This window comes from Phocoena phocoena, chromosome 15, assembly GCF_963924675.1.
Source record: "Phocoena phocoena chromosome 15, mPhoPho1.1, whole genome shotgun sequence".
In the NCBI taxonomy this organism is placed as follows: Eukaryota; Metazoa; Chordata; class Mammalia; order Artiodactyla; family Phocoenidae; genus Phocoena; species Phocoena phocoena.
The window spans coordinates 70597559-70624545 of record NC_089233.1 but is presented as its reverse complement, the minus strand read 5'-3'; the positions used below and the strand labels follow the sequence as shown (position 1 = coordinate 70624545).

General features: G+C 48.3%; 1 protein-coding gene across 1 annotated transcript in view; it reads left to right on the top strand.

The window, feature by feature from the left end:
* Positions 1–26987, top strand: part of PTPRT (protein tyrosine phosphatase receptor type T) — a 765643-nt gene that overhangs the window by 110035 nt on the left and 628621 nt on the right. Inside the window, exon 6 of the mRNA XM_065893296.1 lies at positions 4644–4818. Within this exon, the coding sequence (XP_065749368.1) occupies positions 4644–4818 (175 nt within the window). The remainder of the gene's footprint in view (positions 1–4643; positions 4819–26987) is intronic.

The window sequence follows — 26987 nt, the reverse complement described above, 5'->3', positions numbered from 1 at the left end:
AGACCGCTGAGGTTTCTAGAAAGCTAGGCATAGATCACGTCAGTTCCCAAACTGTTTTCTGTGGAGCAGTCATTTCCTGCAAGATGGCGTTTGATGTTCTTTGAACAAGCAGAGTGAGTTTCTGGAACACTGCACACTCTACCCTCCTCACACAGAGTCACAGGGTAACTGTGCACTTTCGTGCACTGGCTGGCAGCTGGGCAATGTGATTAAGGCCTCAGTGTCTGGAGTCACATCACCTGGGTCCACATCCTAACTCCATCCCTCAGCAAAGTCATGTTAAGGTTTTGCTTCTCTTGCTATGGTTCATGGACCGGCATCAGCGACAAGACTTGGGAGCTAGCTGGAAATGAAGGATGTCAGGTCCCCCCACAGACTCAGGGAATCGGAGTCTGCATTTTTAACAAGATTCCCCAGGAGGTTTGTATGCACATTAATTTGAAAAGTACTATTCTAAACCATGTTGCTTGACCTGTCTGCCTCAGTTTCCTTATCTGGAGAACAGGAATATTCTTAGGACCTAGCTCATGCCTTATCATCCCATGAGAATCACCTGGAGGGTCTGTGAAAGCAAAAATGGCCTGGCTCCCCCTATAACAGCTCCTGATTTATTAGGTCCAGAGAGGGGCCAGAAAATTTGCATTTCTAACAGGTTCCCAGGGGGTGCTAATGCAGTAGATCTGGGGACCACACTTTGAGAACCACTGCTTTAGATTATTCTAAAAGCATTGCTCATCCTCTGCTGACCGTGTTTTCCTCCCTGAAGGATGCTATTTCAATACTTGACTTTGTGTTTATGTTTTGCCCTTTTTGCTGTTTTGTTGGAATCTTAACGCCAGCCTGTAAATTCTTCTGGGAAGAAATTATAGCTTCCACATTCCACACACTCTCATTTTCTGTTTTGTTAAATAATGAGGACATTTCCAGTGCAATTAATAATAGAATAAGGAAAGGGGAAAAGACAACTCAGACTACCAACCCCAATAAACAGCCTCCATAAATGGATATCAGCCCTGGAAATCTCATTAAAATTAACATTTCTCACAGGTTCCCAGGCGATGTCGATGCTGGGTCTGGGACCCACCCTTTGAGAAGTACTTTCCTAGGGATTTGAGAAGGATTAAGTGGATTCTATCATGTAAGCCAGGTAACACCGTGCGTAGCACAGACTGAGCACTCGGACATGTTCGTTAATGTGACTTTTACTTAATAAATGCTCAGACAGATCCCATTACTTTGAACAAAATATTTATCAAGCTCAGTTATGGAACTTTATTCGCTGGGGGATAGATCGGCTTTTCAGAGGAAGCAGTGCGTTATTGCAGGGGTACTTGAGCTTCCCACATTGTCAGTGATCTATGGAGATCAGTTCCCAGCCCCCTGCCCCCCCCCCCTTTTTTTTTAACATAGATTCAGGAGCAGACAACCAGCAAATCTCAGGGCAGTGGCTCATGGGCTTTCAGGAGACCCTATGTATAATATACTGGAGGAGGAGATAGAGATAGGAAGGTTCTGGGTAGAATGGATTAAAGTGTCCTTTATGAGCCAGTGCCCCAGACTGCAGGGTACTGTGCATGTTGGCTGCTAAAGGCTCACAAATCCTCCTTCCCCAGAGAACTGTGCCCTTGGTCAAAGGGGAACCATTTTTTCCTCCCCCACCTGACCATGACCTGTGACTGATGGGCGTGGAGTGCAGAAGCTGGCCCCTTGCCTCCTGATGAGATTAGCTCTGGTACACTTCATGCTCTGGAGCTCCGTGGAGTCAGGCTGAAGCCAGACCCCAGTTTCCACCACATTGTTGCTCAGCTTCTTTTCTCACCCTTTCCTTCATCCCCGTTCTCCTGAGAGCACTCAGTAAATCACCAGGTCTCAGACTCTGCTTCCTTCTGGGGAGCCCAACCTAAGACACCCTTCTGAGTGCCCAGTGGGAAACTTACTCAATTGATTCATTGACTCAGAGGGGCTAGAAGATGATTCACTTTAGAACCACAGACATAGCTCTGAAAAACTTGCCACAAGAAGAAAGGAAGTGTGCCTGGAACTTTCAGAGGAAGGATATACTTACGGATGAAAAATATTACAGGAACCAAAAAAAATTTCCAACAGGCCAAAGGGGTGACATGGGCCTGAGGGTTTGATAGAATTTTCCACAGGCTTCTATGTGCATCATCTGTGTCATGCTCCTCTCTGGCTTTTCCTAGGACTTTGACTTCCCTTCACTGTCCTGCTCCTCTTTCCTAGCACCCTAACATCTGCATCCCTGTGCACTTACATGGCACCTGGTATGATGGCTGGGAAGCTTTACTCTCCCACTTTGCCTCCAGGTTGTGGTCCACTTCAGGCTCCTGGCATCTCCCCTGTACCACCCCTCCCTGTGCCCACTCGAACCTGCTCATCGCCTGTGGGCTTAGGTTTCTGAGTCTGTTCCTGCGTCATGAAACCTCCCCTTGTTTGCTTCCCTTGCATCTTCTCTCCTGCCTCTGTCTGGGTCTGAGACAGTGGCTGGCACCTGTGCTTCTTACTCATTCTCTCTGCTTAAATCCCTTCTCCATGTTGCCACAGCATTCTGGCATCTGAGCCTCTCACCATTCCTGGTATTCTAGAATCCCTCCCGATCTCTGCTCCTGGGCTCCTGGGTGACTGCGCAGTTGCTTGCCCTTCCATCTGGGCTCATCTCTCTGAACTTAACCTCCATTTCTCCTTGCCCTGGTCCATCACAGCCCTGTTTCCTATTTTGGCTCTGGGCCCTCCTGCTCGACCCTGTCCTGCTGTTGCCTGCTCCCAGTATGACAGGTGTGATTATCAAAAGGCCTATTTTCTAGAGATTTTATTAGACAACCTGCAATTTCCTATCCTTCCATGGGAGAAAGCCTGGTGGTTCGGGAGCTAAACAGAAAAATCTAAATTGTTCAAGGGGATGCACTGAATCCTCTCTGGTTCTGCTGGAATCTGACATCTTTAAGAAGAAAAGTTAAATAATACTGGAGGAGACACCAAAATAAAATATAAACATGAAAAATTAATATTTTGCGCTTAATCAGTCCTTTGCCGTTTGTGTTAATTCCTTATTGCTGATGTAAAAAGTTCTGCAAACTTAGTGGCTTAAAACAATGCAGATTTATTACTTTACAGTTGTGGAGATCAGAAGTCAGAAATTGGGTCTTACTGGGCTAAAATCAAGGTGTTGGCTGGGCTGGGCTCCTCTGGAGAAGGAGAGGGGAGAATCTCTTCCCTTAACCTTTCCAACTTCTCGAGGCTGCCCTGCATTCCTTAGCTCATGGTTCCTTCCCGCATCTTCAAGCCATCAGTCACGTCACTCTGACCTCTGCTTCTGTCACCACATCTCCTTCTCTGACTCTGGCCATCCGGCCTTATTCCTCTTCTGCATATAAATCCTCTTGGATAATTCAGGATCTCTCGCCATCTGAAAATCCTTAATCACATCTTCAGAGTCCCTTTTGCCATGTAAGGTGATATATTTACAGGTTTCTGGGATTAGGATGTAGACATTTTTGAGGGGCTGTTATCCAGTTTACTCCACTTCACCTGGCTAATTTCATGGTTAATTTAGAGAGCTCCACTAACACCAGAATATACCTTCATGTGTTAAATGTTTTACATGCCTTCTCATTTATTCGTCGCAATAACTCCATAGAGCAAACACCAGTGTCAGATCCATTGTTTTAATGAGGAAACTGAAGCCCAGAGAAATGCAAGTGCCTGCACAAGTGGTTTTGGCTTGCATTTGTTTTCCTATCAGTTATTGTAACTTGCTGCTGTGAGAAAGGGCCTTATTCAAACTCAGAGTATCACATCTAAGATTCAGGATGGTAAAGACAAAAATGCCTTGCTAGAAATGTTGATTCTAGAAATGTTTAGCAAGTCAGGAGGCTTCAGGGCACGGTGCTAGAAATGAAAATAGAAAAATCCTGCCCTCGGGGAGCTTACAGTCTACAGTGGGAAACACTTGTAGGAAAAAATGTGTGGGAAGTTTGCACCATACATGAGAGAGTGAGGAACTTCCAGAAGGTGTTGTGACAGTCAGGGGCACTTAGTGGAGATGCTAACGAGCTGAACCTGTGTGTTTAAGGGAGAGGGAGTACCTCCAGGGAGACAGGAGGCACCAGGCAGAGGAAGAAGCATATGCCAAGGAGGAGAGGTGTTGAAAAGCCCCCATCCTCACTCTACCTGGAGGGACAGATTGGTCCCTGTGGAGGAGACTCAGAGCCTGTGGGTGGTGTACCAGGACACCAGCTGTTTATTATCACTTTGTGGGCTGTGTCTTCACTAACTTACCTGAGTCTACATTTACGGAAACCCTGTGGGTTTTGCTTAAGAGATGAAGGAAAATAGGAGGAAGGTTAAGGGGCCAAGTGCCAACCCCAAATGCAGATGAGAAAGGAGCCAAGGTGTTTAGAAGCGGCTGTGCTCTCTCTTCCTATGGCCAGGCATCCACCCTCTTGAATCAGCTCACTAGCAAAGTTTATTCTTGAATCACATCACTTGCAGAAACCAGCAATGGAGAGTCCTTATTATGGAAAGTCATGGGCCCCAGGGGTGTGGGGACGGGTGGAACTTCCATGCTGGGGTCACTCAGGAGTGTGTGATAATATGACTTCTCCTTCCCTTCCTCTGTCCTGTAGCAATGGAATGGCAGGGACACGGCCCTCATGGTCACCCGCGTGGTCAACCACAGGCGCTTCTCGGCGACAGTCAGTGTGGCGGACACTACCCAGCGGAGTGTGAGCAAGTACCGCTGTGTGATCCGCTCTGACGGTGGCTCTGGTGTGTCCAACTACGCTGAGCTGATTGTGAAAGGTGAGTGCCACCACCCGTGCCTCTTCCCAGGTGGTTGATTTCACGGGGATCCCTTGGCCCCATCCTTGCATGGTGGGAGGAGTTAAGACTCCCCCGCTTTCTCATCTGGTGTTCCTACACCCATTCCGTAGACTGAAACACAATTTCCAATTCTTCCCATCAACGCACATCAAAAAAAAAACAGAGGAAGTTATTGTGAAATCATGCAATATTACATTGTCATTCAAAGTTGAGTCTTACAGGTAGGATCTGTATATGAAAGCTTATGGGATATATAACACAGACGACATCTCCAAATTAGGCTTTATTCTGCATTTAAAGTTAGAGTGAGCCAATGTCCTTGTGTTTTGGTGGCGTCCTATTACAGTGATCAGAGTACAATTGTTTCTGAGGGATTTTTTATTGAAAACTCGATATAATGACAATATTTTAGAAGGACTTTTGAAATAAATAACCTCCCACCCCACTGGCTTTGATTCCATTTTTTTTTCAATTTTCTTTTTCACCTTGAGGTATCGCTGACATGTTTTCCATTAAAATACGCACATTGTTCCTTTTCTGCTTCTCTCGAGGAGCTCGACAGTCCGTTCAGTTTTGAAAGACTGTATAATCTTTGTTACAGTGCTTAATGGTTGTATGCTATTTCATCAAGTGAATCACCCTAATTTTAAAAATCTCCGTCATCCTTTAGGTAATTCCAGGTATACTTGTTTTTCTTTTATCTTTCCTTTGTGCGTGCAGCGATTAACGCCTCAATTGAGTTCTTCTGAAGAGAATACTTTTATTCTACTAAACCAGATTATTTCCTTGGATAAATTCCCTAGGGGTAGAGTTGGTAGGCCAAAGAATCTTTACGGCGTTTTCTTTGTGTTGCGATACTGCTTTTGAAAAAAAAAAAAAAAGAAGAAAAAAGAGGTTTGACAGCTTACACTGGAAAATAGCAGCGTATGGATGTTCTCATTTTCCAGTGTTATGTTCGCCGATTAAAATTTTAATCTAACATAATTTAGTGAATGAAATAAGCTGTTTGTCTTAATGCTAGCTGTAGAATGATACCCAGTGTTTTGAAGGTAGAAGCATCGCTCCACCCTCCAGAGGATCCTGAGTTGGTTCCCTTGGTCAAAGGATCGGTTGATGTGAAACCTTGACCTCTCTTTGCTTCCGCATGTCATGGTAGCCTTGTCTGGACTAGTATGAGTCTAGGATCTCTAATCCTAGAGAGTGTGGGATTCTCTCTCCTGTGCTGTCCTGACTCCAGATGGATATTCACATGGCTGCCCATTTGTCATTAATCAGATCTCAACTTGACTGTCATCATGCCATCTTCTCTGAGAGAACTACCCTCCCCTGACCCGCCCCCCCATTCCAGTGGTCACATTCTATTATATCACCTTGTCTCTTTTTAACTCATCACATTTCCAAATTATGTATTTTTCTTTATTTGTTTACTTGGCAGCGTCCGTCCCCCCCTTTAGGATATAAGCTCTGTGGGGTTTGGGGCATCTTCCGTTTGGTTCATGGTTCACAATCAGTCCCCCGAGCTTAGCTGAGTGCCTGGCGTGAGTGCTGAGCACATCGAACCATCTGAGACAGCCAGCATTTGATGGTTCTGACCTGCACAGTCGGTCATTTTGTAAGGCTCAACCTTAAAATACTTGTTGAATGGTGGATAAGGGACGGAGTTATTGGCCTCAGCAGGAATGCATTTCATCACTATGATTCTATGAACACTTAAGCTGAAGATCAACACATTGGGTACTTAAGAACAGAACAACTAACAGGAAAAAAAATCATCTTTAAAGTAGTTTACATTGAGTGCCATTATATATAAAAGAAACCATCATTTTGATCCCATTAGGCTTGTATCTTAGCTTTTTGGTGCCATAAGATTGATTTGTGTGATAAAGTGGCCTTTGCAGGTCTTTCAGATGGTGAATATGTAACTCCTGAGCTGTGTCCTCTGGAACGCTCACTACACATACTCCTTTATGGTGACCTCCCACACTGGAAAGGAAGCCCACCCTCCCCACCTGGAGAATGGATAGTGTTTTCTCGTGTTGTCCCCGGTCTCACCAGCACCTTGCCCATGCCTGGCACAGCATTGGTAATGATTGCATAGGGTGAAGGACTAGGGGGCTACTGTAGGGCTCTGAACTTTTCACCCGCAGACAAGTGGAACCAGAAAATGCTTCATTTAGTCTTATGTCCCCAGGTGTGGAGAAGGAGGTGTGGGAAACCAAATCCAGAGGGCTCTGGGACAGAGGATGAGATTTTCATGGCGAAGCATCATGGCCTTTATTTGGAGGGGTGGCCAGTGTGTCCTAGGACTGTGGTTTATCCTTTGTTGGCTGTGTGTCCTGGGCCAGAGTTCAGCTTGGACTGAGTGGTGTCCTGACCAGGTTTGTCAATACAATCCAGGAGCTAACACTGCTCTATCCCCTCCCCACCCCAGCCCTTGCTGCTCCATTTTAAGGGATGTGCTGGATGGCCTCCTTCAGAGGTCTCCTTCAGGGTGGGCGATGGTGACCGGGTCCCGTTTTGTTATGCCTTACTGAAATCCTTTATGGAATATCACATTTATTTTAGTGCCCATTTTTCTTCCTGCTTGCGTTTTTTTCCCTTTTTATATTCAATTGGTGGTAAGCTCGAAGCTGGACCCCTTGAATGTAGAAGTCCCTTCACATCCGAGACCTCATGTAGTCCAGATTTTGGCTCTGCACCTTGGTTTTATTTTAGTTCATTTTACGGCTGTGAGAACAGTCACAGCCAGGTTGAGAAAGAGAGACAGGTCTTAGGGGCAGAGCTAGGACTGGACCAGGAGCTAGATCATGCTGTTTTGGCAACACCTGGAGCGCCTGAGGATTGTGGCCTTGTCAGCACATGGTAGCATGATGTCATGAACAGTGTCGAAAGCGTCCGGATAGCAGACAGGGTTCATGACAGGGGTCCCCCGACCTGTTGCTAACTTGCCTTTTTAACTCATACATCACCCTCCCACTACTCCCCACCTTTCTGGAGTGGGGTACTAACTGACAGATTCGTGGAGAAATGGATTTAACCCTTCCCAACACACACACACACACACACACACACACACACACACACACACACACACACACAGAGTCTCTCTCTCTCTCTCTCTCTCTCACACACACACACTCTCTCTCTCTCTCTCATAAAAAGCTAATGGTACCCAAGCCAAACAAGACAGTGAAAGATAGGGGACACCCAGAGGCAGCAGCAACCAGAGGAAGCCTGTCACCCTGGAGTGTGTGGCCAGGAACCCACTTGAAGGCAGCAAACCAGAGCACTGGGGGGAAAGCGCTTTATGAAGAATGACTCATGCACATCTTAGAGCCCCTTTCTGTGGCTGAGCCAGAATGCTTAAATACTTTAATACTGAAGTATTTGCACTTGTTAAAAACAAACAACAAAAAAAAATGGAAAAAATAGAAATCTACCTTCTTTCAGGGAAGGGAGAAAATCTGAGAAAGAAGACTATTCTCAAAGGCCAAGCGCTCTCCCAGGGGATGGGGCTGCTCCCCAAATTGAATTTCCTGTTCCTGGTTTACACATCACACTGATCGTGGGGGCTGAGTGGCAGGGAGCTGACAGACACTGGGGCGTCACAGGAATAAGACCATCCCTGGGCAGCATTTTTTCCAGGTTTCCTCTGTTTAGTTCCAGTTCAGAGACAGGAAAGGACCCTGGAGCTGAGATGCCCGGGTTTGAATCCTGGCCCCTTCTCATCCCAGCTCAGTGACCTTGAACATCAACCTCTCCCAGCTTCAGCTGGTTTATCTGGGGGTGGAGGTATAGCATTACCTCCCTCAGAGGTGTGTGTCCTGAGGATTACATAAGACAGTGGCTGTAAGAGTTCTTAGAAGAGTGCCTGGCCCACTGAGCTATAAGTGTTTGTTAAATAAAATAAATGACTTGAGGTGGGTGGGGTTTCCCCCGTAAGGAAGTAAAAGGTGGTGACGGCCTGAGTGGGTGGTGGGGGGGCAGGACACCTGGCCCAGGTGCGGATTTGATTGCGATCTGTGTGGCCCTGGAGAGATCCCTTAAGGCCTCCTCTGCAAAGAGGGGACTGGTGCTTTCCCCCATGTGCTGAGCATACGGAAAGGGAGGGAGGAATATCAAAGAGGTGGGCCAACATGTGGACTTGGGAACATTTGGGTCGTTAGACTCCCTGGGTGCCCTTCTGTATCTACCACCGGTGAGTCAGGTTTCTGGACCAAAAGAAAAGTAGCGGGTCCCGCTTGTGCTCAGCCACTTGACCACATGGGCCCCGTCTGCCTGGCGTCGCTCCTTCAGAGCTCGGGCCATGCAGGGATTAGGAGGTTACAGGACCCCTCAGCGCCCAAGGGTGCCAGGAGCTGGAGGCCCCTCTGGTGGCATGCGTGGCAGGTGCTTGCGCGGGGCCAAGCCGTGGAAGGTGGAGACTCGGGCCGGGTCTCTGTCTTTCCCTAAGCAGGTGTGTTCGTGGCTGGCTGGCCTGTGGCTCATGTATTATCCTGGGATGGTGAGCCTTAGTGCCTCAGAAGATGCCGCCTCACCTGAGTGTAGGTAATACCAGGTTCTCAGGGCCACACACTGATCAAAATGAAAGCAAATTGGAATAACTTAATTCCAAAGAACTGTTTATTGAGTTGTGGTAATGTACCTGGGTATACATTAGATTACTCTGTAATCGAGGTTTTGCTCATTTGACAATCTGGCCTCTCAACCTACCTGTTCCAGACCAGTGCTCATAAATGCACCAATTCTCTCCCTGTTTCTGGGTTTCTTAACATCTTCGATTTCAAGGTGTTTTAGTTTATCCCAAAGGCAGGTGTCTTCAAAAATGCAGATGTGGTCTTGATGAAAATTTTCTAACTCATCAAAAATGTGTTGTTGGTGGTGATTTTTAAATTTGCCTTCTAACTCCATTTAACAGCCTACCAGGGCTTCTGAGCCCTCTTATCAGTATGCAGATTGGTGCCTAGAAGAAATCCAGTACTGGTGCTGAGAGTCAGATGTTCTGATTTAAGTACTGATACGACTTCCTATCAAGGCAGCTGGGTAGGGTCAAGAGCATGGATTTGGGATGTAAACATCCCAAGTTTCAGTCTCGGCCCTGGCCCCAGCTGTCTGTGTCTTCAGGCAAATTATATATTCACTCCAAGCCTCACTTTCCTCATCTGTTCAGTGAGGGTAAATGTAGCTAACTGGATCCTTATTAGAAGGAGACAATATATGTATAGATCGCAGTAAAAGTAGACACCCACCCACTTATATCTGTAACTATCAATAATCACATTTTACTGTTATTAAGGGGATAGCGACCAGATACAGTGTCCATTTGTCCTTGTTCTGCTTCTTGTACTGTGGAAATTTAAACTTAGTCATCTGAAGGTCTCTTTCCTCTGGAATGGGCTCGGGGTCATCAAATGCAGCCCCCCAGTCCGAATTGGTTGCAGAAATGCTTTCCTTAGGTCGCACTCTCTTTTTTACTTTTAACACTTGTTCCAATACTTACATGCCTCTTGAAGTTGTATTGATTTGGCCACATCGAGCCTGCATTCTGGGGTGGCAGCAGCGGGCTGGTATGGCTGCCCTGTTCTGGGGCATGTGCTCCGCAGCCCACCCCTGTCCTCACCCGGCCCATTTTGCTCACATCACTAGTCTGGTTCCTGTAGGCCTTTGAGTTTACAGCCTCTGGTTTAAAGATGACATGGCTGGAGTAGTTGACTTGTTCTTATATTCGTTTGTTTAATAGTTTATTGAGCCCCAACTATGTGTCAAGTAGTGTGATAAGCTCACGGTCTAGCAGGAAGAATTGTGCAGGCCTGTAACGCACGGTCATCTAGCTGTGTTGGGTGCCTACTATACTGTCTTACTAGAGTCCTATCCATAATCCTACGATACAGGTGCTGTAGCATCCCTCTTTTACAAATCAGGGCATGGAGGATCAGAGAGGTTAGGCAGTCATCCCAAGGTCACACCCCTTATACATGGCAGAGCTGGGATTCCAGCCCATGCCTGCTTGTGTCTCACTCATGCTCTTCCTTCTATACCACGTTTCTTAACCAAATCCAGTATGGTAGGCCCTGTAATCAGGTGTGAGCTGAGGATATACAAAGGGTGGAACAACTGATGCAGTTTGGGAAAGCATCTGCAGCCTTCGGAGATGACCAAGGCTGCTGGTTGCTGCCCCATCAGTGAGAGCAGCCTAGGAGGACAGCTGCATGCCGGGGGAAGAGGCAAAGCCAGTGACCACCCTGAGCATTTCAGCTTGGACAGTCACTGGAGCACTGCAGAGGTGCCGTCAGAATCGTTTCTGTTCCCTGCCCGCCTTCAGAGGCAGGGAAGAGCTGGGGGCTGTATGGCCCAGTGGTCAGAGAGCCTGGGCTGGAATCCGGCCTCTGCCCTGTAACCTCCACTTCCTAAGCCTGCCTGGAGCCCCGTCATCCCCACCACCTCTCCTGTCCACACCCTAGACCAGGAGGTGGCCAACCACTCCTGCACAGGGCATGGTAGTAAACGTTTTTAGCTTTGTGGGTCATCCAGGCTCTGTTTTAACTACTCACCTCTGCTGTTGTAGCAGAAGTAGCCCTAGAAAAGATGTCAGTGAGTGAGTAAGGCTGTGTGGCAATAAAACTTTATTTACTCAAACAGGCACGGAGCAGGATTTGGCTCCCAGGACACAGTTTGTCCATCACTGCACGGGACCAACCCCCATCTCTTTGCAGTTGGATGACTCTGCCAGCCTCCTGCGTGCTCCACTGCTGCACCACTGAGGTCTGTTCTCTATGCAGCAGCCTCAGTGATACTTTGAAAACAAGTTGAATCATGGCCCACCCTTGCCTAAAACCCTCCACTAGCTCCTCTCTTATCCTCAGAGTAAAGTCCAAACTTCTTAATGCAGTCTCTAGATGTGGCCTCTGTCTCTGATTTCTGACCCCCCGCCCCCCCAGCCCCATATTTTTCCTCTCATTCTCTTCTCTGGCCACACCGGTCCACTTCCTCTTCCTTGAACCCCAGCACGTTAAGTCTGACCTTAGGCCCTTTTCACTTGCTCCTCTCTCTTTGCCCGAAATACTTCTCTTCCAGACGATTGTGTGGCTCATTTGCTTTGTCCACTGTGGTCTCTGCTCAGCTCCTCAGAGAGCCTCCGCGTGACCACACTCCCTCCTGTGACTCTGCACCATTGTACTAGGCTGTGGTTTTCTTCCCCGCTCTCATCACTGCCCGCCATGGTCATTCACATCTCCGAGTTACGCACGTTCTTGAAGGAAGAAACTCTGTAGGTCTTGCTTCTTGCTGGATCCATGGCACCTAATACAGTACCTGGAGTGTAGAAGGTGCTCAGACATTTGCTGTATCCAGCGGTGAGTTCTCAGACCCTTACTTCAGAAGCAGGCAGTAGCATTGCAGACTCCTCACCGTTCCTTCCTTTCTCAAGCTTCTCAGTATTGTTTGAACTGTAGGTTCTTCTCCTACTTCTGAGGAAGTTCCATGTCCTTTCTGGGTGCTTCTTTTTTTATCTTTTCCTCTAGTGTTTTTTTCCCTTATTCGTTTCTTCCTAATTATGGAAGCTGTGAGCTTTTTGATTCCATGTGTCCCTCCTATGGCCTCCCTTTGTCCTGCTTTGGTTGCAATTTCGGGGTCTCAGTTGACCTGCCAGCATCACACCACTTATCCAGTCTACCGTGTGGCCATTATAACGGTCATTTTAGAAGCTTCTGGGCCTTCCTCAGTGGCTGTCAAGGGAAGGCTTGCCTTGAGGTGAGCCCTCTGTATTCCTCCCGAGTCCTGCCGACTGGCGTATACCTGCTTCAACCTGTGTCTACACGTTTAACACCTCTTTACATCACACGTACCTACTTCCTCCCTCCACCGCATGTCTGACCTCGGCTTTCCTGGAAGATGCTGTTGCAGAGAAGCCTCAGCATCGACGTCGTCTGTGTAGCCTTCCTTCCCTGTAGGAAAAACATCCTGATGGTCTTAGTTTTTGTCTTTCTTAGTCTTAACTTTTCTCAATGGGTTGCATCCTATTTTTTTTTTTTTATACCACAACTGCTATTGGCAAGCACAGGTAGATTCCAGATCGTGTAGGTCTTGGGTTCAAATCCTGATCTGCCTTGTGTTAGCTATGTGAATTCGGAACTTCATTCCATGGCTCCTTAATTATAAAATGAGATAAGAGCACAGCTTCTCTAGATTTGGGGGAGGCTCATGGCTCTGTTCATCCTTTGTGAACTAACTGCTCCCGTGTTTATGCTTGTCTTCATCATTCTCCGTCCTCCCCGTCTGCCAGCTGCCCAGTCTTAGCCCCGGACTCCCTCACTCTTGGATGATGTCACTGTTAGTTTTCCAGGGGAAGAGAAAAATGACAGACAGGAGGAAAGTGGGAAACTTACTTGAACATATGTGTGTGTGTGGGGGGGGGGGGCGAACTGAGAGATATCTAGGTATATTGTATTCTATATGGGCACAAAGAACAGCTTATTTAAAAAAACAAACAAACGTAAATGTGGATAAAGAAAACCTGACAAGTATTGGTTTCCGTGAATTACTTTGACTTCTTCATCAGCTGCATGCTGATGGGTTGCATTAATGCTTTTGGAAATTAAATCAAATGGCAACTGCATTAAACCCTCATTCACTTGGAACATTAACCTCCTGTGTTCAAATGGGAGAATTATCTGGGACATGGGATGAGCTGTAAGGTCTGTCGTGAGCTAACATTCATGGACCATTTATTGCACGCCAGACACTGCCCTGAATATTTCACGTGAGGTTCTCTTTAACCCTCACCTGCTCCCATGTTTCAGATGAGGACGCTGAAGCCTGATCACCCAGCCCACTTAGAGTCTCAGAGCCCAATGTCTGTCCTATTCCTATTATAATTAAGACATTTTTTTTCTGACCCTCCTAATGCTAATTTTCTATCATGTTCTATTCTGTGACAAATAGACATGGAAAATTGTTTTTGAGGACCTAAGATTCAGGCTCAGTTGGACTCATTTAAACCGTGGGCTCCAGATTTGGAAAGGATGCTCTAGATCATTGTCTCTGTCCTCTCACTGGTGCCTGATTTGCCTCTGAAATGTTACAACCTCTGCCTAGACCAGTGGTTCTTCACTGAGGGTGATTTCATCTACCAGGGGACTTGTGGCAATGTCCCGAGACATTTTTAATTGTCACACCTGGGAAGGGAGCGCCTGCATCCAGCGGGTGGAGGCCAGAGATGCTGCTTATTTTCTACAATGCACAGGACAGCCTCCGTAACAAAGAACTGCTCAGCCCTAAAGGCCAGTTGTGCCAAGGTTGAGAAACTCTGACCCAAACCCCTCCCCATCCCTGATGCTGTGGTATTCATCTGCAATTTTGTGGACTTTGGGCCAGGTGGGGCATGAGATGTAGGAGAAAGAAGGGAGCGCTGGTGACATTAGCTGTGAAGAAATGATTCAGCTTCTCTGATCCCCGGTCTCTTAGTCTAAAAACTCTGACATTTGACTTCTGGTTTATTCTGGTGAGTGAGCTAGGGTGTCCCAGTGAACAGTACACACCAGCCCAGCTTGCCATGGGAGCTGTCACTGTGCCTAGACTCCCCCAGCTTGCTGCCTCTTCAACCCAAGTCAGTCTACCTACCGGTAGAGCCCAGTGATCCCAAACGGGGATGGGTGAGGTGGGGAGAGGGAGTGGAGTAAAGCATTGTGCACTTCAAAAGCAAGTATCACCAGTCATTTAGAAATGATCCTCATGAAGGGACTTCCCTGGCGGTCCGGCCGTTAAGACTCCGTGATCCCAATGCAGGGGGTCTGGGTTCAATCCCTGGTCAGGGAACTAGATCCTGCATGCTGCAACTGAAGATCCCACGTGCCGCAACTAAGACCCGGCGCAGCCAAATAAATAAATAATTTTTTCTTTTTTAAAAAAGAAACGATCCTCATGAAAAAATGGTGGCAACATGTTTAAACATTTAAAAAGCAAAGGTGGAACAGGTAGCGGGAGGCAGATGCCAAAAAAGCAGTATCTCAGCAATTGGCGGGACGTGGACAGTGGGCTTCTGATGTAATCAGTGGGGTTCCTTATGCCCACATTGCATTGTTTTTAAACTCCATGTTCACGCCCCATCTAAGATGTGCTGCTATCCTAATCCAGGGAGCTCAGAGCCAGGGCTTAGGTGAGGTTTATCTTAGAAGGAAGGGAGCCTCCATTTTGCTGCTAATGAGATTTGAATGACCATTTCTCTGGGCCTCAACTTCCCTATTTGTCAAAAGAGAAGGTGTATTCTACAGGTGGGTTTCAGACTTATTCCCCCTCAAACAATAGAATGCCTTCCTAAAATAGTATGAAAAACAAATGACACAGCTCTACAGAACCATGGGGTTCCTGCAATGGTGTAAAATTTTAGTTTTCCCACCACCTAGGCAGGTGGACTTCTTTGCTTCTTTAAAGGTGGTAGTTGATGTTTTTAAGTGTATATGATCCTCCTTTTTTATGCTTTCCTGGACCCTGGTAGAGAATGGAGCTAGGATTTGGCCCCTTCTCTTTTAAATGAAATGTGTTTGCTCCAACTTTTCATTACTAATCAGAGTAGCAGGCCTGTTGCTTTAGATGTGTATCCAGAGGCAGATGTGACTCGCTTACCGCTGAATAAATGGAACTCTTCCTCTCTGATGGAACTCGGCCTGGCGGTATGGAGCAGACACTTTTTGGCAGAGGGGCTGATCATCTGTTCTCGGTGAGAGAAAGCCTCCTGTTTGAGTTAATCAGCGGCAAAATGTGCTCCGTGGTTTGCTCTTCTCATCTCTCACACACGTGAGTGGGGAACTGCTGGATGCCCCCGTGAGACAGGACTGGCATTTGCTGTGTCTTTGCAAGCAGTTGAAAATGGTCTTCCTAAGGAGAGGCGGTGAGCCTGCACTTTAGAGGCAGGTGGGGCTGGGGCAGACTTCTCGCTCTGTTTGCTGTTGGATTAAACTCTGCACGTGACCGAGCCTCAGTTTCTCCATCTATAAAAGGGAACGAATGAACTTGCTTGCCTTACATTTTCTGAGGCTCAGTGAAATCAAGTGTGGAAATCACAGAGTGGGACGTACTTCGTACTAGCTGGGGAAGTTCAAAGTCATGTGACAATGTGATTTGTTCTCCGTACCATTTATCCTTCCTTCTGGGTGGGCAGGAAAGTTACACTTCCTAGACTCCCGCCTCCAGATGGGGTAGAGGAATGTGTGCCAAAGCGATTATGTGCCCCTTCCAGGCCAGACCTATACAGAATCTCCCATGTGTGAACCCCATCTTTCCCCTCCTGTTGTGACATTGGAGACCATGCACTGAAGCAGACAGCACCTCTAGACAGAAGCTGGGTCCCTGAATGATATGTGGAACCCAGCACCACCCCTGCCCACCCCATGACCTCATTGGGCTGTGACATGAATGAACGGTATTTGAACCAGCCACGGCTAATCCAGCATATGTGGGGGGGGAGTTGCTGTCCATTATCCTGGCCCTTCCTGCCTGATGGCTCTGAGACCTCATTCTCAAGTGTCCACCTGTGTGGTGGACAGACACCCACAGCATCAGGACTGTGCCATAGTTCCCACCCGGCATTTCGTGGGAGCCCAACGGTGATGGAATCAGGCCTCACAGCAAGCAGAGTTAGCTGATTCTTTCTGCCCGGTGTCATCGGGACTGACTCGTCAGAAGGCTGTTCCTTCTCTCTGAGCATTGCAGCCCCAAGCACATCTGTACTGACACCTGTGACTTTTCTTTTAGGAGTACTGAGCTGACCACCCCTTTGCCCTTCACCTTTCTTCCCCTCGCTAGGCTAATATAGTCCATTAAGTGACCAATAGGGACAAGGGTGACTCTTCCAGGCATCTTCTCTTGTCTCTGCTGAATCCTAGGCTCTGTTGATTTCCTTCCTCGACTTCTGCAATAAGCAGAGATGCAGGAAACTGCAGGATACCCACCTTCAGGCCCTGACCCATACGGGGAAGTTTGCTGAGTGTGGACTTGGTCCTACTGCCTGTGCCTGGGGACTCCACCTTTGTGGCCTAAGCCCCAAGCTACCACCTTTCCCCCCGCCCCCTTATGCAGCCAGGACTGTAGGACTCTTCATTGGCTCCTGGGCCCCAATGTCATCAGTGGGCTACCCTGTCATTTCCAGAAGCCCCAAAGAAGCAACTCATAGATATACCTGTAGTCATTTGTCTTTGCACAGAGGGCCCATGCCAGGTATTCCTGGGGCTGGACCTGAGAAGAGCTCCCCTAACCCCAAGTTTATCTGCAGCCTGCGTGCCCATAGAAGTCCTGCCCTTTGGGATTTGGGTAGAGTGAGCTCTCTTTCTAAGTTTTGCATGTTCCTAAGGACTCATATTGTGGTAACTTCTAACTATTTGGTTTCCATTCCCACTGGCTTTCTATGTCAATTACCCCTCGCTTCTTACACCTTCTGTCTGCTCTGCACCGTCCAAATTTGGAACTTAGTCCCCTTCCTTAATTTTTCTCCATCTTTTTCCCAACACACACACACACACACACACACACACACACACACGTGCTTGGTGGTGTAGCACTTCCGAGGATTTAGGGCAAGAGAAGGGGGTTACAACACAGAAATGCATATGCCCCCAAATGGAATATGAGGTGCACGTGCTCTGGCCACCCCATCCGAAGTTCTCGATGTCCGTGACCTTCTCTGAAGGCCCTGGCCTCCTGCTGGGTTGCCCTGGCCCCGCCCTTCTCTTGCTTCCGCAGAAGCTCTGGCCCCGCCCTTCTCTTGCTTCCTCAGAAGCTCTGGCCCCGCCCTTCTCTTGCTTCCTCAGAAGCTCAGAGGCACAGCCGCCTGGCAGCAGACAGTTCCCGGGGACCTGTTTGCACAGCTCGTTTCTGCCAGTCCTACTCGCCAGCTATTCCCCCACTGGCTTTGGATTAGTTCCCTCTGGCAGGTGCATGACTCTCCCCTGGCCTTTCTTTTGCATCTCGGAAGCAGGGCCCGTTTCACTGCCAGCGAGGATCGCATCCTCGCCTTGGGTCTGGAGGTCTCCGCGGGTCACAGCCCTGCCCACGCCCTCACTCTTGGCCTGCCTTATTGACATGATCAACAGCCGGAGGGCTCAGCAGAGGCTGCTCTGAGCTTGAGGATGGAGATAGAGGACCATCCTCAGTCTGGACCCTCTTAGTGGTAAGGGGCAGCAACCCAACTCTTAACTGGGTACAGACTCAGAGGGAGATTATTGGCTCATGTCCCTGGGACGCCCAGGCACGGAGCTGCCTATGTGTAGAGCCAGGTCTCACGGCTCGAATGGTGGACCCAGGGCTCCATCTCCTCTGCACTTCCTGTTCTGCTTGTTCGTCCTTGACGTTATTCTGGTACATGCTTAGGGGGAGTGCTGGGGGCAAGTCCAGGGCTGACAGCTCCAGATCCATGCCTTCTAGTTTAACAGACTCCAGAGTAAGGGAGTGTACTTCTCTCCATTTGTGAACATCCTGGGAAAGGACCGTGATCGTCCTTGCCTGGGGTGAGTGGCCAGCGCTGGACCAGCTGTTCCACCCAGTGGCAGGTGGAAGGGTCATGTGCCCAACTGTCAGAGCCAGGTGCCCAGCTCTGTGCCCAGCGGGGTAGGATGTGAGGAGTTCAGGCTGTGCAGGAAGACGCAGGGTGGGGCAGGAGCCCTGCCCCTAAAGAGGGGTTCTGGGCAGACAGGAATCAGAAGGGCACAGGCAGGGCTCCCATCGTGTGTGCCCCACTCCAGTGTGCTTTCTACAGATTTCTGAAGATTTAGGGCTGTTGGTAGGTTGTGGTCTACAATCTGGGCCCCCTGGTTTCCAGCTTAAATAACCGTGATGTAATTTGATTCTTCTGTTTTAATGAATTTCACACAGCTGCAAGGCCATTTGAGGACCAGATGTGCTCAGAACCAAGCTATTTATCTATGTCTTGTCCATCCCAGAGTGCAGTCCCTCTCGGTGGCTCTGGGCTTTTCCTCTGTGCCTCTGCTTCCGCATCCTTTCTCCACTCCCCCATCATCCTTTCTCCTCCCATCAGTGTCTGCCCAGCCCTGCCTGTCACCCTCTCTTGCAGAAGGTCACAGATGGGTAACTCGGCTCCCCTCCGCCCTGCTGGTCAGTGTCCTTGGTAGGATGTTTCCTCCTGGAAAACACAGCCCTTCTCTTAGCTCCCCACCCTCCTGTCTCCCACTCTGTCCTCCCTTCTCATTCCCTCTGACTCCTGCACTCTCTGTCTCTCCCTTTTGTTACTCCTTAATACCTTGTTATACGCCAGCCTTGCCCACACCAATGGAGTTGTCGGCGATGGCTGCGCGATTCTGATACCTGGGGTACAGGGTGAGGCCACACCGATGTGTGGCATTCGCATCTCCCTACAAGCACTCTCTGATCAGGGACAAGTAGCACCGTTTGCTGTTTGGCTAAATCACTATTCAAAGATAGACCTGCGCAGTGCTGTCTCCAGTCGCTGTGCTAATTGATTGATCAATGAGGCAGATATTCATTCAACACCTACTATGTCCCAGGAATCTTCTAGACGCGAGGGATACACCAAAGAGCTATATGGGGACAGGGCTTCTGTGATCCAAAAACGTACGTTCTAGTGGAGGAGAAAAGAGGTTAGGGGTCTCCAGATCTCTATCCACCGAACAGGAACCCCTGCTAGACTGTAATGTCTCTGAAGTCAAGGACTGTGTCCAGTTCATCTCTTTATTCCCAAGTTCACTGTGTCGAGGAAGAATTCTGTTCGTGGTTGCTTGCATGAAATCAAGTAGTTCTTTAACATGTACAAAAATGAAGATGGCCCAAATAACCCCTAATTATTACAATTTCCATTTTCTAGGTGAGGAATCAGAGACTCAGAGAGGTTCAGTGACCTGGCTGAGAACATACAGCTAGGGTGGAGTTGGTGGGCTGAGTGGCCCCCAGTTCTCTTGGGGGAGGCACATACTCAGGCACACAGGAGAGGCAGATGCTGGGGTGTGGGTGGCCCACCTGGAGATCCAGGAAGCTCTGGGGGAGGCCTGGCTCCTGGCCACGCCCTGTGGAGGTGTGAACACCAGGACCTGCAGCCGCGGGCCTCCTTGTGATTCTCAGGAGACTTCTGTTCTAATTGCTCTTTTCAAGTGTCATTCTTGCAGTTCAGCGCATGGGGGACCTAGTATTTGTAGCAACTGCTAATGACAGGGCTACTGAAAAGGACTGTCTATTTTTGGAGTTAAGCTTCAGCCTAAAAGAAATAAGAATAAACATGAAGAGGTTTTTTGGTTTTCTGTTTCTTAAATATGTAAAAGAAAAAGTTAATACCATCTTAACCTGCTCTCCTTCCTAGTGTGGGCAGAGCAGGGATTCAGTCTAGGAGGTCAGGGGGCCTGGGTGTAAGTCCTGGCCCTGCCATGCGCTTACGTTTCCATGAGATGCCACCTTCTCCAATTCCTCCTGGTCCCGAGGACAGCTGCAGGGTCAGTCCTGGCCTGGCTGCAGCCTCTTCCCTCTCGTCCAGTCACAGCTGGCTCCATCCCAGTTCTTAGGGCCAGTCGGGCCCAGGCAAGAGGTGTTAAGCTTTCCCAGGGCCACTGCCAAGTAGCAGCTCCCAAATTCTGCCTTATCTGCCTCAACCTTATTAGAGCACCAGTGAGCCATCAGCAAAATGTCACTACTTAGCATGATAATGGTGCTAACTGCTCAGCATATCTAACACGTCCTAAGAGATGCCCAGCCTTTGCTAACAAACACCTCCGGAAGTTTGTATTGTTCTGCACATGTTTACTTTTCCTGGGGCATAAGGAACAGATCTGAACCCAACTTGGAGCCAAGCCACATTGGCCCACAGACCTAAGAGCAAGAAACAAGCATCTGTGAACTTCTTTAAGATTTATGGATGTTAGTATGCCGTGTGGCGCAGCCAAAAAAAAAATAAAAAGTCGGTATATGGGACTTCCCTGGTGGTCAAGTGGTTAAGATTCCACGCTTCCACTGCAGAGGGCATGGGTTTGATCCCAGTCAGGGAACCAAGATCCTACATGCTGTGCAGTGTGGCCAAAAAAAAAAAATAGTATGGATGTTTGTTACTGCAGCAAAAGCTCACTCATACAGCACTTTAAAAGGATGAGATGATCTTGGATAACTCTCACAGCACATCTTCCAGCGTAGGTGCATTATTACTTCATTTTACACATGTGGTTGGACTAGGTCTTTTTCTTCTAGAATCCTCCCCAGCTCTGATCTTCTATAATCCTAAGGCTTGGGGTCTGGCAGCATCAGGTCTTTATTCAGATTGTGGTCAGTTGGCCTTGAAAAGCAGCATCGCTATACTGGGTATGGCTGTTAAGGGTATCCTGAGAGACATTCTGAAAGTAAGACGTGGCCTTTGGAAGGGCTGAGAGGGGTCCTTTACATCCCAGCGAGGAGCTGGCTTCTGGAAGGCGGCCCTGCAGAATCGGGGTCAACAGTGCTCCACAGGACTTACTACTGTCCAGCGGTCCACAAAAATCCCAGTTCCAGAGTCCTGTGGCTCAGCTGGAGTGATGGCCTGCCAGAAACATGGGGCCTGCTGGGCCATATGTAGAGCTAAGACTCTCCTGGGCCCTGGTGGCCATATGCAGGGCAGCTGAAAGCTGGTCAAGGCAGCAAAGGGATCGTCAAGGGAAATATATCTCAGACACAGTGTTCCTGAGACCTTACGTGTGAGTGGGAGCCTCGGCTTCAGGGTCTCCAGCCAGGACTCCTGAGCCATCTCTGGAACTGCATGAAGGACCTCCCCATGCAACACCTATTATCACTGTGGCCTTCTGCTTACGTTGTCCCAACCCCCAGCCGATGCCTGGACCTCCGCACCCAGCACATTGCTGGAAGTGCTTCTCTCCAGCTCTGGGTCTCACTATGTTGGGAGCCCAGAGGATCAATGTGCAAAGGGTGGAATGCCATTTCCTATGAAGTTAAGGCGTACGTGTTGATCAGCCCAAAGTTTCTCCTTAAAAGCCTATAGTCTCCAGTGGCTGCAAGGGCAGTGGATGGAGTGACTGCGGAAGCATTGTATCGATTGCGGGAAGTAACTGAAGTGAGAGTTCACAACACCTTCTGGAAGGCAGGCAGTGCTTGGCTCTGGTGAGGTGCTAATGAGCTCCCCAGCCAGCTACAGCTTGACCTGCATCTTCCCAGCCAAAGACCGAGGGCTGGCGTCAAAGAGGGCACCAGCGGGTGTGGGTGAGGAGGTGATTAATGCAGAGCAGCTTCGTGGGCTCATACCGGCTTCTCTCCCTAAATCTTTTGTTTCTTTTGCCTTTTATCTCCACAAGGCAAAGCAAAGAGCCAGGCTTGCACTGGGAATTCCTCGCTGCTTGTAGAAATGAGCCAGTCTTTCAGAAGAGAGCGAACCCTCCTATTCTAAGGGGACATTAAGCCCAAGGATTTGCCTCCTTCCCCCGCTCTGTGATCCTCACCACCCTCCTGGCTTCCCAAAGCTGAGTCATCTGTGCAGGTGTCAGGATGTGCACATCATCTGGAGGGCAGGTGGCTAAACTGTGTGTCTGGGGAAGTAGCTGTTTGAAAGCAGGCGTGGACCAACATGCTGAACGGGCACCTTTACCTCTGCATGAGGTTGCATCGTCGTGCGTTCATGCCGAGAAGCCTTCTCAAGAGGGCAGCTCCTCTATTTATCCATCCTCAGATAGGGTACCTTGTCTCCTGTGCTATCTGCATGTGTTAAAGTTCAGTACAGAAGCAACAAAATGCAGAGCGGAGAAGGACACAGCTTACTAAAATATGAACATCTGCATTCCTTTTTTTCCTCCTTGGATTTTTTTTAAAAAAATCTCTCTCCTTTTCTTGCTTTTGAATGATACGCTTCACTAGCACGCATTTAAATTCTGGACCCTGAATCGAATATCTCAGCCACGAGGCCCTGAGCATCAGACTTTCAAGGAAAGGAAACCTGAGTCCTAATCTCAACTCTGCCACCAACAGCACCACCACTGAGAAACTTGCCCAGTCCCCGAACATTAAACCACATGGTCTTTCATTCTTCAGGACCTTTTCCTCTGCCATTCTTTTCGCTCTCTCTGGCTCTTCACTTTTTTCTCATGCTGTCATCTTTCAAAGCTCAGTTTAAACGTCACTTTCTCTATAAAGACTTTCTCAACTTTCGTAGACAGATGTGAACATTCTTTTTTCTTAGCTCTTTTGAACATACCTCTGTTGGAAATATTTGCTGTTGGTTTGTTAATTTTTTTTTTCCAAACACTTTTGGGTGGCTACAATATGCCCAGGCACTATTGCAAACACCAGGGGTACAGGGGTGATCAAAGTGACAAAGTGTGTATTGTAGGCTAGTATTGTCCAATAGAACTTTCTGTGATGATGGAGCTATTCTGTATCTTTGCTGTCTGCTATCTGTGACTCGATAGTCACATGAGGCTACGAGCCCTTGAAATGTGGCTACTGAGACTGAGGACTTTTAAATTTTATTGAATTTAAATTTAAATAACCACACAGGGTAGGGGCTACCATATTGGACAGTACCATTTGGCAGGACCAGATGGACTTTGAAAGAGTTAATAGAGAATATATATTATTATAAGGAGCATGTTAGAATCAAACAGAATATAGTGGCAGAGAATTAGTCGGGAGACCTATTTTGGTATGTGAACGAGAGAGACTTCTTGGAGGAAGTGACATTTGATCTAAGACCTGGAGGATGAGAAGATGTCAGCCATTTAAAGGGTAGGAATACTTTTCTAGGGAAAGGAGACAGTGAGTAAGAAAATACTAGTGGTAGGAAAAGCGTGGCACGTTGGAGGAATTGAGGGTGGTTAATGTGATTGGAATGGAATGGATGAGTGGTGGGAGTGGAGGCTGGAGAGCTGGTCAGGGGTCAGATCATTCAAGGTATTAGAGGGGGAGGGGAAAGGGCTTGTTGGAAGTCGTCACATGGGGGAAGAAAGAGCAGGGCATTGAACCCAGATCTCCTGGCTGTCTGCTCAGTACTTCTGCCGTGCTGTGCTTCCCCAGAAACTTGGGCTCCCAACTTTCTCACGCAGTGCTAGCCTTTGGCAGGCCTCATCTGCATTCTGTTTCCATCCCTGTCCCCAGCCTGACTTATTTAGGCCTAATTTATGTAGCTACTGAACATGGGTAGTACATGTTGGGCTCAGGGACCTGCCCGTGTTTGTCCCTGTGAAAGAGAAATACTGCTTTCTCCACTGGAGCCATCTTTTCCGATCATGCCTGCTTGATAGTTAAGATTCTGGGAGCATTTAGCACAAGGAGGAATTGCTGTAATGACAAGTGGATCCTTCTGTAACCTCCACTTAATTGGATGAAGTGACAGCCCCAGCAAAGACTCAATAAAATTTGGTGCGGTTAGGCTGTGCTGAACGGCTGATTCCAGAACCAGCGTGGAAATCTTGCAGCTGGTTCATGGAACCAGAGAGAAATCTGGTTGGACAGGAGGAACCTGTGCTGGGGACCAGGTGGAGGTGTTCGCTTCACCTGCTCTTCCTCCCATCCTTCCTGTGAATTCTGCAGAGCTCTCTAGAAGTTTCCTTGAAGGAAGTGGTGAGAAGTGCTGAGGCAAAGGAAGTGTCTTAGATTGGATTCCCTGGGAACAAAATCCGAGACAGAGAGTTGGATGCAGAAGGTTTATTCAGGCAAGTTCTTTGGAGGAACACCTGTCAAGGAGTGAGGGAGGCGGGACTGGGCAGAGGGAGAAGTTGACTTGTGATGTGGGTGTAGCTGAAAGAGTAGGGCTCAGGTGACCCTACGGGCGAACCCTGGAGCTTGGATGTCACTTCAGAGTTGTCCCGAATTGAGGCTAGAGGACTGGGCCTTTGTATTCCCGCATCAACCGGTCATTGGCCCTGTCCCCTTACCCTCAGCAAACATAGCCTTGAGGCAGTTCCCAGAGATGGATGAAGCTGTGAGCAGTAAGCAGTTGACACTTCCAATAGCTGCGGGAGGGGCGCAGCTGCCTCCTTGTCAGCAGGTCACTACAGTATCCACTACAAGGTCAGCTGGAACCGAAGACCCATGGTTCCCTGGGCGTTCTTGATCATCCTCAGATGTAACTCCAAGGCACTGCACACATGTTGAACTCCTCTGCTCCTCTCTTCCAGTTCTCTCGCCTCTGTCCTCTGCCTGATCTGGGTGAAAAGGAACAAGTTCCTTGACTACCCGGACTCTAGTTTCCTCTCTCGCCTCTGTTCTACTTGCTTCTGACCCCTTCACTGGCCTCCAGGGCTCCTTTCTTACTACTTCTGCTGTTCCCCATGGCTGATCAACTCTGTGTGAAGCAGCTTCTCACTGCACTTCCCGCTTCCACTGTGATTCTGCCCTTTGGGTGGTCACATCCCAGCAGTGAGTCTAGAAGCCCAACTCCACCATCTCTCAGAGCTCCCTGGTGTGGTGGTGAAATGTGTGGGCTCCAGGTCACATACCGGAATGACGATCCCTGCTCTGCCACTTTCCAAAGAAGTGATCCTGGGAAGGGCAGGCTTTCTCTTTGTTGACATTAGGGACCTAGACATGGAGTCATGTGTTTTGTGTCATACTTTGGTCATTTTGAACCTTTCACATCTATACAGTTGGGGTACATCTACCTCCATCATAGAGCATTGGTAAGAACTAGATACTGCATGACAGGCCCACAGCACAGCATCTGGCATATGGTAGGGCTTGTCATTCTTTTGTCGTCATTGAAAGCCATGGTCAACTCAGCCTGGCCAAGGGCAGTCCAGGCCAAATCTCAGAACCCAGATGCTGAAATGCAGTTCTGAGTGTAGTATAGAGTCTTGAGATGAGAGGAGGTAGCCATGGTGAAACAGGTCATCCACAATCTGGTTGTAGGGCCTCCAGCCAAGTCTAAGCCCACTCCTCAAGAGATCTGAATGAATGGGTTCCTTGCAGGCTACATCTAGGTGCAAACCCACATCTCACAGCCAAGGGCAGAGCAGTATTCATTCCTGGATCACTCCTTCTCTCCACCTCCTCCCACCCAGATCTCTCCTTAGAGAGATCAAACACAGCCACAGCGTCGACTTCTGCGTGGGAGAAGGAGGCTGTGAGAGTCGTGTCTCCCCAGTCCCATAACTGTGGCTCAGTGGAGGCATTTTTCTGTCCTCACATGCGATGGGAGCCGATGTGGACCTTCACATCCCAACCTTGTTCTTCTTCCATCGTTAGACACACAGCAGGACCCCACAGGCAAATGGAAAAGAAAAGACTTGATCACTGTTTATTTTCCTTAATTTTCACTGTGCCTCTTTTATTTTTACCCTTGATTACAAGCAACAGAAAAGTTCCTCTCTGGTTTTTTTCCCCCTTTTGCAGCTGTTAGTTTGAATAGCATCCTCTAGACTGACCCCCCTGGAAGGCTCAGAAAGGAGAGAAATTAGCTAAAAGGGAAACAAGAGAAGCATTTTTAGTTTGGGGTGCGAGCCTCATTTTGCCAAACCTGCAGTCTTTTTTGCCTGGCCTTCGAGCCTTCTTGGAATGCCAGCCCACAGCTTCTGGGGACAGAGTGTTTTTGTTGTTGTCATTGTTGTTTTGCTTGGTGGTTTTTCTTTATTTGGAGACAAATGGGCCTCCGCGAAGCCCCTCTGTGGCTTGTTCTGTAGATCCTGTTTTACCATTTATAGGCAGGGGTAATCTTCTTGTCAAGGGGTTAAGGTTTTGGTTGTTTTCACATCCCGTATCTACTTCTGAAGTCTTGTATATTTAGTCATTCATCAAACAGTTATTGATCTGCAGATTGCTTCCATTTTGCCAGTGGCTAGGATGCAAAAGGAAATTAGACAATCTCCCTGACCTCAAAGATACAGTCTGGCTGGGGAGACTTACATGTAAACCAACACTTGCAATTAAAAATGAGAAACATCACATTTAGAAAACGGTCATTGTCCCTTGGCCCAGTTCTCCATTTTAACATATACCGCCTTGTGACCTTGGGCAAGTTACCCCTTCTGTGCCTGTTTCCTCATCGGTTATAATGCGGGAGTGATAGAATTCCCCTCAGAAGGTGGTGAGGATTAAATGAGATAATGTATGTGTCGTCTTGGTGGAATGCTTTGTGTGGCGTAAACTCGTAGTGAATGTCAGCTCCGCTCTCTACTTGTTGAGTAAGGAAGCTCAGGACGTGGTTCCAGAGACTGGGGCTCAAAATTTGGCCT